This window comes from Carassius auratus, unplaced genomic scaffold (genome assembly GCF_003368295.1).
Source record: "Carassius auratus strain Wakin unplaced genomic scaffold, ASM336829v1 scaf_tig00215416, whole genome shotgun sequence".
NCBI classification, from domain to species: domain Eukaryota; kingdom Metazoa; phylum Chordata; class Actinopteri; order Cypriniformes; family Cyprinidae; genus Carassius; species Carassius auratus.
In genome coordinates this window covers 1,315,899-1,330,564 of record NW_020528079.1, presented here as the reverse complement: position 1 = coordinate 1,330,564, position 14,666 = coordinate 1,315,899, and the positions used below count along the sequence as shown (strand labels likewise).

General features: G+C 38.6%; 3 protein-coding genes across 3 annotated transcripts in view; 1 reads left to right on the top strand and 2 right to left on the bottom strand.

Moving 5' to 3' along the window:
• Positions 1–61: 61 nt before the first annotated feature.
• LOC113094678 (ninjurin-1-like) lies at positions 62–2,046 on the top strand. The gene is made up of 3 exons (XM_026260267.1): positions 62–354; positions 835–1,063; positions 1,148–2,046. Exons 1-3 carry the CDS (start codon positions 322–324, stop codon positions 1,273–1,275), a joined length of 390 nt encoding a protein of 129 aa, XP_026116052.1. The 5' UTR covers positions 62–321; the 3' UTR covers positions 1,276–2,046.
• Positions 1,694–4,974, bottom strand: LOC113094677 (emerin-like). Its single transcript, XM_026260266.1, has 8 exons — positions 4,843–4,974; positions 4,146–4,229; positions 3,803–3,898; positions 3,675–3,709; positions 3,558–3,592; positions 3,079–3,120; positions 2,928–2,984; positions 1,694–2,783 (listed from the first exon to the last, which is right to left on the bottom strand). The coding sequence occupies exons 2-8, from the start codon at positions 4,225–4,227 to the stop codon at positions 2,558–2,560; spliced, it is 573 nt and encodes a 190-aa protein (XP_026116051.1). The 5' UTR covers positions 4,228–4,229; positions 4,843–4,974; the 3' UTR covers positions 1,694–2,557.
• Positions 4,975–7,200: 2,226 nt separating this feature from the next.
• Positions 7,201–14,666, bottom strand: part of LOC113094715 (filamin-A-like) — a 50,498-nt gene continuing 43,032 nt past the window's right edge. The window contains exons 31-47 of the mRNA XM_026260333.1: positions 14,437–14,523; positions 13,205–13,304; positions 12,983–13,123; positions 12,710–12,838; positions 12,334–12,507; positions 12,074–12,235; positions 11,776–11,979; positions 11,499–11,651; positions 11,269–11,391; positions 10,920–11,186; positions 10,601–10,738; positions 10,364–10,479; positions 9,552–9,684; positions 9,157–9,333; positions 8,852–9,070; positions 8,450–8,653; positions 7,201–8,330 (exon numbers count right to left, since the gene is read on the bottom strand). Coding sequence (XP_026116118.1) covers positions 8,146–8,330; positions 8,450–8,653; positions 8,852–9,070; positions 9,157–9,333; positions 9,552–9,684; positions 10,364–10,479; positions 10,601–10,738; positions 10,920–11,186; positions 11,269–11,391; positions 11,499–11,651; positions 11,776–11,979; positions 12,074–12,235; positions 12,334–12,507; positions 12,710–12,838; positions 12,983–13,123; positions 13,205–13,304; positions 14,437–14,523 — 2,712 coding nt within the window. The 3' untranslated portion in view covers positions 7,201–8,145. The remainder of the gene's footprint in view (positions 8,331–8,449; positions 8,654–8,851; positions 9,071–9,156; positions 9,334–9,551; positions 9,685–10,363; positions 10,480–10,600; positions 10,739–10,919; positions 11,187–11,268; positions 11,392–11,498; positions 11,652–11,775; positions 11,980–12,073; positions 12,236–12,333; positions 12,508–12,709; positions 12,839–12,982; positions 13,124–13,204; positions 13,305–14,436; positions 14,524–14,666) is intronic.

Sequence of the window (14,666 nt, the reverse complement as noted above, 5' to 3'; positions counted from 1 at the left end):
CTCAACTGGGTGTTCGACTAAGAAACAAGTTGAAAAATTATTTAAATGTAAAGTCAGCAACAACAAAGATCCAAAAGTATCAAAAATGTATTTAAAAAAAAAAAAGGTTTCGAGCATGCAGGCTCTTCATCAGACTTTAGAAGTAAAGTTATTGTCCGTTCACACATTGGTGACACTAATGGGAGGGTCTTTCTTTCAATGTTTAAAAGCACATCTTTTGGAGAAAGCCAGGAATTTGAGTGAAAAACATTTCTCAGGCTGAGCTGTTATGTTTGTGAGCTTCCTGTAACCATTTCTTTTGCTGAACAAAACCTGAAGTCGATGGAGAATCAAGCCCTCAATCAACAATTAGAGGTGAGTGACAGATGTGTGCTTTGTGTGTTTGAATATGCTGCAGTTTTACAAAAGCATTTTACAGCACAGATTATATCTTGCAGAGTTATAGTATACATTTAAAATGACTCCATGTGTTAAATATCTGGATGTTACATGCAAGCACACTATCCACGAGACACTCATCCGAGCAGTAGCACTTAAGTGATGCTCATACCTCTGTTGAAAAGATCCTTCAGTTGTGTGTACAAGCAGTGCTGTGTGAAGTTTTATCTTTGCTTAAGCTTTCAGTGATTCTGTCCTGCAGAAAGAACCTGAATTACTTGAGGGATAGAGATCTTTTAGCCCCAGCGTGCCACAGATTGGAACATTTCTATACGTTTTTCTTAAGTGTTTTCATGAGTTGTTCTAGTCAACTTCCACTGATACCTAATAATCGGTTTCTTAGTTACATATTCTTGAATGGACAGGCCAATGAGTATTATATTCACTCCCTGTCAGGCTCCTGGGGCAGGGAACACACATCGTCCCTTCAACATGAATCATTACGCTACTAAGAAGAGTGCAGCGCAGAGCATGTTGGATGTGGCTCTTCTGATGGTGAACTCCTCTCAGCTGAAGACAGTGCTGCATTCAGGAGCACAGCACCGCTTCTACGCTCCTCTCATCGCTCTGATCTCACTGTCCATCTCACTGCAGGTCACTGTGGGCCTCCTGCTCATCTTCATTGGTTAGTTTACACTTATGGAAGGATTCTTTTTTTCTCTGGTGTAATTTCATAATGTAACAATGTGTTTTCCGTTGTTCCCTTCAGTGAAGTATGACCTGAATGATGTTAAGTTACAGCCGAGGCTTAACACAATGAATAATATGGCCACTGTTTTAGTGTTCTTTACTGTTCTCATCAACATCATCATCACGGTATTGGAGTCTGGAGGGTGAGCAGAGGCTCTCTCTTTTTTTTTTTTTCTCTTGTCTTTATAATTTAAATAGTATTTAAGTCTGGACATCTAAACTTTATTCTTTACAGTACATTAATTATAATACTGTACTGTACATCTGTTCTGTTTCAGAAGCAGCAAATGATACTGCAGAAAGTTTTTCTCACTGTAATAAGTCTTAATAAACTTTTTTTTCTGCCATCTGAGTCTGCAATGTAATATTAACACACATTTGCTGACCCTCTCCTAGAGTCTTTAAATCGTACCAGAAGCCTTTACACGTGTGGAAACAGTTCTGCTGAAAACTTGGTCAAAGGATTTAATCAAGTCGATAAACACAGTGGAAAAAAAAAGCTTAAAATGGCACTTTATTAGATAACATTTCAAACCAACTGGCTTTTTATTTTATAAAAAAAAAAAAGAAAAAGTATTTTTTTTTAAGCAAACATTTTTGGAATTCAAGAAGTGTTTGAAAAATGTTTGTTTAATTAGCAAAAAATGAGAAAAGCTTTGGTATAAACCTTTGTATGCACTTAGTTGTCATTATCAAAGTACAATTTTAATAACCATGATATTCATATAGTTTTTGGTTGTCAAAAAGAAAGTTCAATACTTTATATACATAACACAAAAAGGCATTTTGGTAGTGTCAACATGTCAGGGACAAGCAGCAGGATAGTAATGAATGAATGAATCTGTAAAAAAAAAAAAAAAACATTTTTATACAATTTAATCCTTAATAATTTTCACTAATAGTAGTGAGTTAATGAAAGCTTGTTATATTGTGAATAGTCTTGGCTGAAAGGGTTGTTGCGCTGTGCCTAACAATGGCCTTTAGCTGTAACTATTATTCACAAACTAGCACACCCTTGTGTACGTCATTAGTCATAACTCTTGAGTTTTAAATACAGCACCTGGAATTTATTAAGAGCGAACTGAAATGGTTTAGCAAACAGTGCTCCACTGAATGTCCCATGAACACAAGCCCTAAATACACAGCAAAAGGATCTTACATACATTACATTAAAGACTTAAATGCCCCAACTATCTTTTCTATTCTTTTCCACATCTGTACCTGTTAGACTTAAAAAATGCACGTATTTGAATAAAACTTTACGCATTATCCACAAGTTCATGATTGTATGACAACTGGTACTAAACTTCACTATCTGTACTCATACAGAATATTATTTCTTAAACTCTTAGGCTATATTTATGGTGGTGCTTGTACAGAATCAGTTTAGGTTGGGGCTGATGAACATATTTAAAACCTCTCCATTCCTCTACTTAACACTTTTAAAGGGGGTCTCCTCTGCAGGCTCCATACATGTGTACACGTAATAAAGAAACGCAGCAATGATAAGAAACACCAAAACACGAAGCCAGCTCAGCACCCCTCCGGATCGGCTGGTCTCTGGACTGGACGGACCACGCTGCATGGATGTGGAGACTGAAGGGCCTGGCCGAGAAGAGCTCTGATAGGACGAGCGAGCTGGGCTGATCACGGGCCTTCAAAATAGACATGAAGAACATTTCAATTATTTTCAAATGAGGTTATTATACTACAGGATTAAAGCCAAATTGTAGTAACATGTTGCAAGAGAAGACAAAAATAAGATAATTTTTAATAATATTATTAAAATAAAAACTCACTCGTTGGTATAGCCTTTGTCGTCATCTCTGTAATCAGTCAGATTTGACCTGCGTATGCTGCGGAGGGAAAGCAGATATCCACTTAAATGTAGTTGAAAAAACGCTTTAAAGCTAAAAAAATGAGATATAAAAGGGAATCAATGAATCTCACTCGTCGGCAAAATCTGCATCGGTGACCTTCGACCTCCTTGTGCTGGGAAGAGATCACACATATACAATTACTGTAAGCATATCAGAGGAATATTTGTGATCTCAAGACATTTTAACAGACATTATGATTGTGATCTCAGATTATTGCTTAATATCAGGGTTTTATTTTCTGAGTCATGTGGAAATACAACTTCCAATCAATTCCTGTACATTTTTTGAATATGGAAAAAGTTTTCATACCCTTTTGAAACATACTGTTTTTGTTCTTGTTTTAAGCATAAACTCACTTAATATTCATGTATCCTGATTTAGTTATTTGTACTGGGAAATAAAAATACTGAGTAACAACACATGCAAAATTTCATACTATGACTTTATATGTAAGACTTTCTGCTCTGATTCAAGACCTTAAATTGTGGAAGGGCACAGTAAGGCTTTTTAAGAAAAAATATATTCAGGAAAATAAAATATGGTTCTTACACATCACCAAATCCTTCGTGTCTGGTCAATTGTGGCTGGTGAATATGAAAAATGTCTTATTAATAGACTACATGTCTGATGATATAATCCTTTAAGTTCAGTTCAGTTTTTACTCACGGGCTGATGATAGGTCACGTATTCAACTTCCTCCTCTATGAAAACAAAAGCAAATTTTACAAGTGTAATTCTACATTAAATATGGGGAAAGTCAAAGAATGTGTCTTTTTTCTTCAGAGAAGCCTTACGTTCTTCCCGGTAGTACGTCTTGTCAGGAGAGGAAGGCTTATCTTTTTTGGCCATGGCTTCATTCAGTTTCTTTTCATAGAGCTTCCGTGTGGATTCTGCAAAAACAAAACCGACACCAAATTTGCAGCACAACTTTACCCAGAGTCACACAAAAACAAACACTCTTTAACATGCTTTCCTGAGCTAGTGCTAAAATTTAACGAATAACATAAAAATATTAAATTAAAACGTTTTAGATTAAAAAAATCGTTTTTACATACTTTTTATTTTATTTTTTTTATAATATAACTAACTTAAATTGTTACAACTTATTCTAAAAGATTAAAAGGCTTTATCACATACCTACTATGGGTCCATGTTTAATGCCATATTCATCCAGCAGCTGACTGATCTCCTTATCAGATTTTACACTTAATGAGGACATAACTGCAACAACAGGTTTTACGTAAATGTTTAAGATGCCAAAACACACACACACACACACTGAGATGACTCATAATAATGTTCTAGCATGAAACGTTAGGTAACTAGTGTTAGTAGGCCCACTGAGAAACGTAACGTAAAACCAAACTTATTTTATCTCTAAGGTGAGTCTGAAAGAACAAACCCAATCTCTTATAGAGAGATAAAAAAAAACAGCACTGTATAAGAATAAACAGAGTGTCAGACTGCAATAACATCTGGGGCTGAATGTCACACGTGCAGCCTACAACAGCTGGACACTTGGAGGGGTAACGTTAACGTACACTGAACAAAATACACTTGCTATGCAAAGATCAAGCGAACTTCTTCTGTCAAATTAAAGCAAAAACACTTGGGAGAAAAGGAGACCAAAAGCGTTTTTCAGGAGAACAAAAGGTGAGAGGAACTGATTTCTTGGCATCGAGCTAGCACACGCAACCACTGACTCCACTTTAACACCGCGTTTAGCTTGACTTGGGACAGAAGGGTGAGCAGTAACAATAGTTTCCTGTTTTTTCTCGCCTATACATATACTGTTCTTATATTTAAAAATAAAATGTTGTCATAATTGAATTACCTGAACCGATCCCAGGACGTTAAAAGGCGCTTTCCTGATCTGGGCGTGTCGCGCTGAAGGAGGAGACGCACATCACTTCCTCACGCCTGCAGCGCTCAGGATCACGCGACACTGAAGACTGAAAATTCAGCTCTGCCATTATAGTAATAAATTACCTTTTATTAGATAATATAATATTAAAAAATTACAACCGTAACAAAATTTCACAATATTATTTTTACAGTACATTTGATCAAATAAATACTGTCTCGGTGATCATAAGATATATAGGTATAAAATATTAGCTCGAATGCACTGTAAGTCGCTTTGGATAAAAGCGTCTGCTAAATGCATAATTTATTTTTAAGATACATAAAAACATTCAAAAATCTTACCCACCTCAAACTTTTGTAACTGTCACTGTAATGGATGAATCCTACAACATATAAATATTATTTGGCAAATATTTACTTTGTATGCTGTTTTAGATTAGATTAGATTAGATTCAACTTTATTGTCACTGCACATGTAAGGTACAAGGCAACGAAATGAAGTTAGCATCTAACCAGAAGTGCAATAAGCAGTAAGTACAGAATATACAAGGTCTATAATATGTACAATAACTATACAGATAGGTATTATGGACATAATCTACCGATTTTAAATACTATAAGCATGATATACAGGTAGGTGTACTATGAACATACTATACAGATGGACTGTGTTGTGATGTGATGCATGAGATAAAAAAAATACAAATATTTAAAATACTAGATTAAAAATGTGTAAATGTTAAATAATCTTCACTTCCAGTGTGCTGCTACATGGATATGCTAATTTTTTGAGATAGGAATTTGGGGTTTTCATGAGCTGTATGCCAAAATCATCAGTATTAAAACAATAAAAGACCTGAAATATTTCAGTTGGTGTGCAATGAATCCAAAATATATATACATATATATATATATATATATATATATATATATATAGCAAAATTTAATTTAGTCTTAAACTATATTCTTATCATTTTTCCATCAACTGTAACATATAAATCTGTGTTTTCTTATGTTTAATCCAAGGGCATTTTTTTTACCTTTAAGGCATTCCCCCCCTAACCTCATTAATACATTATCTTTCATTTCTAATTCTCACATTTAATTTATATACTTAATTATAATAGTGCGATTATTGTTATCTCTTCGTTATCAAATTAAATAATTTACACTGAAAAAAACAAAACAAAGCCTGTGGTTCCGCATAAAATGTAAGTGACCTAATATTATTGTCCTTTGTTTATTGAACGGTTTATTGAACTATTAAACAGTCGTAATGGTGAAAATGTTGACTGATGTTGCATTACTAACTGTATTTTAAATATAAAAACTTTTCATTTTGTATAACTTACTTGTAAGTTGTTACTGTCGAGCCCCAGAGTCAATGTGCCGGGGCTCGAACCCAAACCCCGGATAAATCTAAACCCCGATGACAGAACCATCTTTTTTCAAGCACTGCACTTGTCTGCCGCTGAAGGGCGACATTACAACTAGTCCAGGACTTTTTGAAAATAGAAGGAAAAACCCCAACTGTTTGTATTTGTTTTCGCGTTGCCGTGGACAGACAGCGATAACAGGATTGACTGTTACTCCTCTCTGAAGGGCAGCTCTTTCCTTAAATCGCCTAAGCAGTGATAACGATGTAAATCTCTTTTGGTGTGGAAAAAAATCAGTCAAATCACCACATTTATATAAATCAAAGTAAATGTAAACACAACAGGGGCCTGAAGTAAAACAGATCCAGGGCCCTGGAAACAGTAGTCATGACACTGGGCTCTTCCTTATATGGACAGAGTACAGCTGCTTGTGAAGACTACAGTATCTGGACTCCGCTGCATGCCAGCCTCAGGCGTCAACCTGATTTAGTTACTCAAAAGCTTTATTTAGCAGCCAGAACTGATTTGATGAAGCAGTAACTAAGCAAATACAGTAGTAGTTTTACTTTTTGTGCCAGTGTTCATCAAGCCATGTTTTCTAATGGTAGGGGTCTTTTCATAGTATTATTGGTTTATTTTTATGTTGACAAACTGAATCTGTAATCTTTTCTTGCCAACTGTGGCTTGTATCTGGGTGAAATAGCTTCTTGAACTTGGTATTATTTAATTTAGTTAATTTTTTTTTAATTAAAAGAAAACCGGAATAAGAATAAATACATAAATGTGCATGGCTTAATGATTTGTAATAAACACTGCAATATTTCATAAAACAATTGCCAATTTTGATTTCATGGTGACTTTAAGGTAATCTTGGATGTTCTCAAAAATTAATACATTTTACTTCAAACTGGGGGTGGAATACGAGAAAATGAAAACATCTACACATTGACTGACAGAAAAATAGTTAAGACCACTTTATTGTGTATCAAAATACTGTAAATCAAAACTTTACTTTTTTTAGACTTTTTTTTTTTGTTAAATTCTGGAATACTGATTATACATTGACATTGGAGCACAAAGGGCTAAAGAGCTGACAAAGTGAGCGCAAAGTGACATTTTTGCCAATCGTTACGATTTACAAGTGTTTTATATAACCAACAACAACTAAAGCAGTATGCATCAAAAATCTCCCTTTCGTTACACCTTCAGCCACATGACATGGTCATCATCTTTATTCTGCTATGCAACTTCCCTTTGGTTTCTAAATCACTTGGCACACAATCCCAGTCTTAAATGGCACTGAAGTGACATTTTCAAGAATGTCTTCATGGTCAAACGGAAGTAACATGCAGCTCTGTAGATTGAAAAATATTCAAACACTCAGAAGGTCAGACCCGCAGAGCTTTGGCACCAGTGTTAATTCAGTCTATGTGACAGTCTATGGTTAAGCTCCACTTCACCTTATGGTAAGTTAAATGAAAACAAGTTTGTTAAAGAAGTGGCTGAATCACATCTATATTTCTTGTGCTACTAGCATTGGTTACTCTGTACAATTATGACTTGAACAGCAGTCTCCTAAACCAGGCAAAACACAGTAGCAGCTACTCTGTGTAAAGGACAGGATCAGTTACAGACCAAACACGGAGCAAAAGCAAAAGCCTCGGATTTAAAAGATTGCAGAATGCAGCAAATGTAACAGGATCCAAAACTGACTGGCATACAGTGACAAGGTGCTTCTTTTAAATGCCCCTCTTACTTGAAAGCTAAATAGTGGTGCAGGAAAATACTGGATAAGAGGATCATAAAAAGGAAGGAGGACAAGCAAGTTTTCAGTGTTCATGTATTTGATGTTGGGAGGAGCCTAAGATGGTGTTGGAGGTTTTGGTGGAGAGCCATTAGACAGTGATGTGATACGGGCTCCCGGGAATGTGCTCATCGCCCCATTTCACCACCAGGATGTACTCTCCTTTCTCCTTCAGCTGGTAGGACACATTATAGAGACGGTTACCCAAGTGTTTCACCAAGATCTCTTCGCAGGGCACTTTGGGCCCATCCACTCCAACCAAGAGCATGTTCCTCCCTGAGTGGACAGATGGAAATACAGAGTCAAACGTGTGCATTGAACATGAACATTTGATATGGATAGCAATGTTTAATAGTTTGGTTTAAGGTTCAAAGACATCCATCTCTTGTCCGTACCTGCTTTACTACAGTCCACACTGAAAGTGTTCTTCTGTCCTATGAAGCCCTTGTTGAGTCCCAGACCCTTGGCAACTACACGGCTGGCGTCGGAGCTGCCCCGGCCTGGCGCTGCCTGCTGGCTGGTCGTCACGCTGCGGGTCACAGGGTCAACCAGTACTGATGAAGTCTCATGCATGCTGTGGCTATTGACCAATCGGGTACCTGCAAAAGGACACATTTGAAATTATGCACAATAACATTTCTGCCCACCACCAATTAAATACCATGATAAAACATTTAAGTTGACAAATGAGGCCCAAAAAAATAACACTTAAAAATGAAAACATTGTAAGATAAAACATGGTTTGTAATTGTTACAAGTTATTATTATAAAACTAAATCTTAAGCATTTTTTCTTACCTGTAATTTTAGCTTTGAATGGGCTGCCAACAATATGGTATGGTCCACCATATTTGATAGAAATTAGGTAGTTTCCAGGTGCCATAGGTGTGTAGGTGACCTTGTAGCCCTCTGGGCATTCCTGACAGTCCATCTTCACCTTGGAAGGTCCATCGATGGTCACTGCCAAAGCACCTGGGCCAGCTGAGCTGGTGTTCACAATGAACTCACACGGAGATCCTGAGAAGGTAGAGGTGTATAGTCAGTTGCACACACTAACAACTATAAAAGATCACACTATACATGATAGCTAAAGCTCTTTGTACCAGTGGTGCCTCCTTCTAGACCAGCTCCATAAGCAGACACCATTCCTGGGTCTCCAGCCTGGCCAGTTTCACCAACTCTGATCTTGAAGGGGCTTCCAGGGATGTGAGAACCATTGAATTTCACATCTATCAGGTACAGGCCATTCTCCCTGGGGATGAACCTCACAGCATACTTATCTGTGAGGAAAGACGGCAAGAGGACAGCAGTTGAAGATAAATTACAACTACTTTTGCTAATTTGGGCACCAACATTAAATATGGTAGCCTTGAGGTAATCAAAGTTATATCATTTAAGTATTTTTTTTAAGCTCTTCATCTTTATCCTGGATGCTTCATTTCCAAAAATATGTAAATGCTGAAGTGTGGCATACACAATCAAATCAAGTTATCATTACCTTCATCGATCTCTGTAACACAACATTCCTCAAGCGCTCCAGATGGGCTGTGAACTTTGGCATCGATGACTCCCTTCGCCCCATTTAGGCTCACAGCAAAAGAGGCCGGCTGGTTCACCTTTAATCCGGACTCCTGCATTAACACGACACTGCCACACTCAACCAAGGATCAAAAACGATGTAATAATCTGACACCACAAACATGCGACAGTCCCTCGCCTAATATGACTCTCTACATCTCTTACCTTCAGGCTAACAGGGTTAAAGAGAGAGGCTTTGAGAGACCTAGAAATGAAAGCCCTCCACCCTCAGCAATTCACAAAAGGAAATAGTTTAAAGTCAAAGAACAAAGACAAATGAGCCTCTTTTGCCCTCTTTAACCCTTTAGCCTATCATTTCCATCCATGTTGGTGGTAGGGCTGTTGGGAGCCTTTAGGACAAGGCACGAGAAATACAAACAGTCCTTCAGTATCCCAGAAACCCCAGCACAGCCCATTAACACAGCAGCAACCGATAACCGTGGACTTTTTGGTGTGATTGGTGTATGCAACATTTTACTTAATTCATCAGTAATGAAAAAAGGAAATGATGTACCCATTATGCAGCTACCCAAGGCATTTATGTGAGAGTATGTGGTGGTGTATGACTTTTACCTCTCCTTTCCTGTACCTGTGGCAGTACCATGACATGAAGCTAAGTTTGATTTGCTTAATGTGAAGTAATGTTTTCACTGTTACTGTGGCTGCTGTGCCAAGGGTTGACTTAGAGGCTTTTTTTGGGTGGACAAATGTCTGTCTTTCTCGAAGCCTCACCTGAAGACTGGCAACAGTGAGACGGCGAGCGTCATCGGATGGCGAGGCCACAGGCACCACAAATGGACTGTCAGGGATGTGCTCATCATTGAATCTGATAGATACTTCATAATCACCTGAAACGGATTGAGGCCAGTCAGCTTAAATACTTATAACTTTCCATAACAATGAACAAACTTCCTGAAGTGTAAATGTGTTATATATATATATAGGAAGAGTCCAGAAGAAAAGCCTCACCAGGCTCCTGGACAATGTAGGAGACACCGCTGGATCCATCCTTGCGGTCTTCAAAAGCAATCTCTGCCTTGCTGGGTCCCTCGACCGCAATGGACAGACCACCAGCTCCTGCTTCACGGGTCCAAATGCTGAACTCAGCTGCACACAGAGAAAGCATGAAGCATTGAGGGGAGATCACATTTATCATTGTTCTGGGAATTTCTGTGGGTGAAATCCATCATTTTCAATCGTATTCCATGCAACTTGGATTTCTACTTGAAGGTGAAAGATCACAACGCAGATTTAGCATTTGGTTCAAGTTGTTCATGCCATCTCATACCTGGTACACCTGCTTCTGCTCTTTCTAATCCTGGGCCTCCAGCACGGACCTTATGGGCGCCTCCCTCTCCAAGTGGACCCACAGTGAACTGGAAGGGGGATCCAGGGACATGTTGACCCTGATACTTCACACTGACCGTGTGCACACCCATCTCCGTGGGCACGAAGCGAATGCAGTACGTGTTGTTTTCTCCCTCCATGATCTCTGCCTTGTGTACTTTGCCAGATGGGCTGGTCACCTGAGCGGTCATGTCTGCGATGCTAATCTCTGTGGATCAACAGAAGGTGGTGCATTAAAAGAAGGGGATTGTTAATAATGATTAGGTTAATATTTTTCCCACAAGTCTTACCGGGGATCTTCAGGCTGAGGTCGCACTGGCTGCCAACATTGGCGACAGATGCAGCTCTTCTTTTGCGGGTGATGCTCTCTTTCATGCGACCCTCTCCTGTCACTTTGACGGTAAAAGCACTTCCTGTTGGAAGGGCATAACGGGTGAAGTTTAACGGTCAATTTAATCATAGATCAATAACTGACCAACTTAAACTGCTGTTCTGAAAGTACAGCACTGCTAATAAATACCTGGAACATGCTGGTCTGCAAATCTGATGTTAATTATGTAATTTCCTGGTTCTGTGGGGCAATATGTGACTTTGCAGGTGCCATCTTCCTGGTCTTCAGTGTTGATATCTACTTTACTGGGTCCCTCAATAGACAAACTGAGTCCTCCATATCCTTAAAATAAATATAAACAATTGAATAAAAAAACAAACTACAAATAAATACATTAAATAAATACAAAAAATATATAATATTACGATGAATCCAATTTTTTTTTGCTTTTGAACATGTTAATTACCTGCATCTCTGGTGTCAATGACAAATTCTGCAGGCTCAAAGGTACGGGCTTCACTCAGGCCTTGACCAGTGACACGCACGCGGCTGGCATCACCAATCTCTGATTGTTTGATCATGACGGAGATTGGGCTATTAGGAATATGACGTCCATTTTTCTTAATGTTAACAAGATGCTCTCCAATTTCCTTGGGCACAAAGGAGATACCTTGACAGAAGACACCAGAAATAGATCAGATTAGAACAACTGCAGACTTCACACATTTTATTCCACTTACTTTCACTTCCATTGTAACACTTACCCACATGCCCATTCCTGAGTATCTTGAGCAGACACTGCTCCTCCCGGCCAGAGGGGGTGGTAAGAGACGCGCTCAGCTGGCTGAGGTCCAGCTCGCCGATGTCTAGAGGGATGTCAGCAGCTGAGCCCACCTTCAGATGAGACATGCGCATCGAGTCATCGCCTGTGGACAAACACGGAGTTGATGACATCACTTCAAACAATGCACATAAACTGACTTTTTCCCCCCTCATCTAAATATCAAAGCAGCTCTTAAAGCACCTGTGATCTTGGCCATGAAAGGGCTTCCGGGAATGTGCTTGTCATTGTACTTGACAATGATGTTGTAGTCACCAGGAAGAACAGGGAGGTAAGAGACTGTGCAGGTACCGTCCTGATTATCAGTGCAGCTGATGTCTGCCTTTGACGGACCCTCGATGGCCAGAGACAGACCACCTAATGAACACACGACAAATATTGTAATCAGCTTTTCATTTTGGGCCATTCAAATTGATTTAAGGTCATCTGTTATAAGCCAGCGGCATTACTTACTACTCTTAATTAATGGCTTAAGCAATAAATAAATTAAGAAAATACATAAATAGGATCAATAAAATCAAAAACAACAAATTAAAAAGCTGAATTAGTCAATATGTACCCTCTCCAGCATCCTTGGTGTTAACAGTGAAGACTGCAGGCTTATTAACCATGCCATGAATTAGACCAGGACCATAGGCAGTCACATGACCACTGTTGACATAATCCACGTAGAACTGCAGTGGACTTCCTAAGAGACAAGAGGAGGAATTCAGAATTGAACCATTTAAAAAAAAAAATTAATTCAGACCAAATATGTTGATTAAACCAAAAACAACTTTTAAAGCATTTAATTATTGTTAACTTGTTAGTATGGCTAGAACGGCTCTTTTACCTGGGATGTGTATTCCGTCATATTTGATGTCCATCTCATGCAGGCCAGCCTCAGTTGGGGCGTATTTCACTGTGACTGTTCCGTCCTTGTTATCTGTAATATCAGGCTTGGCCACTTTTCCAGAAGGCATTCTTACATCACCTTTAAGGCATCGGGTACACATAAGAATCTTCTTGTAGAAATCAGGCCATTTCTATTTGATTGATTTGTAGAGTAGAATACCTGTAATTTCTCCTTTCTGGATGGTGAAAGGAATCACCAAGTCGAAGGGTCTCAGTCCAGCTACGTCCAGTCCGTTCATGCCCAACTGTCTGTCTGTAGCCTGTGAGGAAGGAGAGGGGAATCAGATCAAACCCAACCAGGAGAGGGACACTGAACTCAGACAGACATCAGAACCTGAAGATCTAGAACTAACGGGTTTGTTTCTGAGGTTAACATCAAGTTATCCGAATTTACTAATTGCTTAGTTTGTTCATTATTACCTTTAATTGCACTTTACATTTCATTTACTAGGTCATGAGTCTACTCAAAATAAATGATCAGTGGCAGACAAAGAATAATATTCAACTATCATCCTGATAATTTAAAATTATGGCTGATGTCCACATATACTACTGTTAAAAAGTTTGGGGCTGATACATTTTTTTATGTTTTTCTGTCTTCTGTGTCACATGGTCCTTCAGAAATCATTCTGATATGCTGATTTGGTGATCAAGAAACATTTTATATTATTATTAAATATTTTATATTATTATTAAATGTTAAGATGTTTTAGTTGCTTAATGTTTTATGGAACCATGATACAAAAAAAAAAAAATCTTAGTGACCCCAAACCTTTTATCGGTAGTCTATATTGATTCTGATGTCAAGAAAACAAACATTTTGTATATATAACAAAAATGGAGATGAAGTGCACAAACAGCAGACATGACGACAGTTCCCTTAATAAAAAAACAAAACAATGATAATGGAGATGAGGATGATGAGGATGTTGACGCAGCCACCAACACTGTGAGAGAGAATGACACTAATGAGACACCACAGGATCAGTCAATGATTGACCAATCTGGAGAAGGGGTGGAGACAAAGCCAAGCAGACAAGTGATGACGTGACCAACGATGATGTACCACGCACAAAAACATCTAATGCCCACACAAAAGACAATGACAGTGTCAAACACAGGCGTAAGCTCGACAACAACCAGCCATTTTGTTCAAATGTAGATTCAACACATTTATGCTTTCCAAAATGGCTGTCATTTTATGTTTCAAAGAAAATGTATTCAAGAGTCCACATGAAGGCAGAATCATTGAAAATGAGGTGAAATAACCCCTACACCTGGAGGAAGAGAAAAACAGGAGGGTGAAGAAGGGAAGGACATAGGACCGATTGGGGACTTGTCAGTAGCAGAGCAGGAAATGGAGACGGGGAGGAAGGAGGGGTGTGTCAGTACCCATGGCTGGCCCATGTTGGGCGCGTAGGCGTACTGCAGGTTCTGGGTCTGCTGCATTAGTTGGTCAGGAGAGTCACCTTCCAAAGCCTGAGACAGGGCAACAGAATCAAAGATGAAATCCCTTGAATAACAACCACCTCTGGTTCAAAGCTGCTCACCCTTATGTTTTTCCAGAACCAGTTTTTGTGTTAGGAATTGGCTGAAATGTTACTAAATGATGTCTGATATCT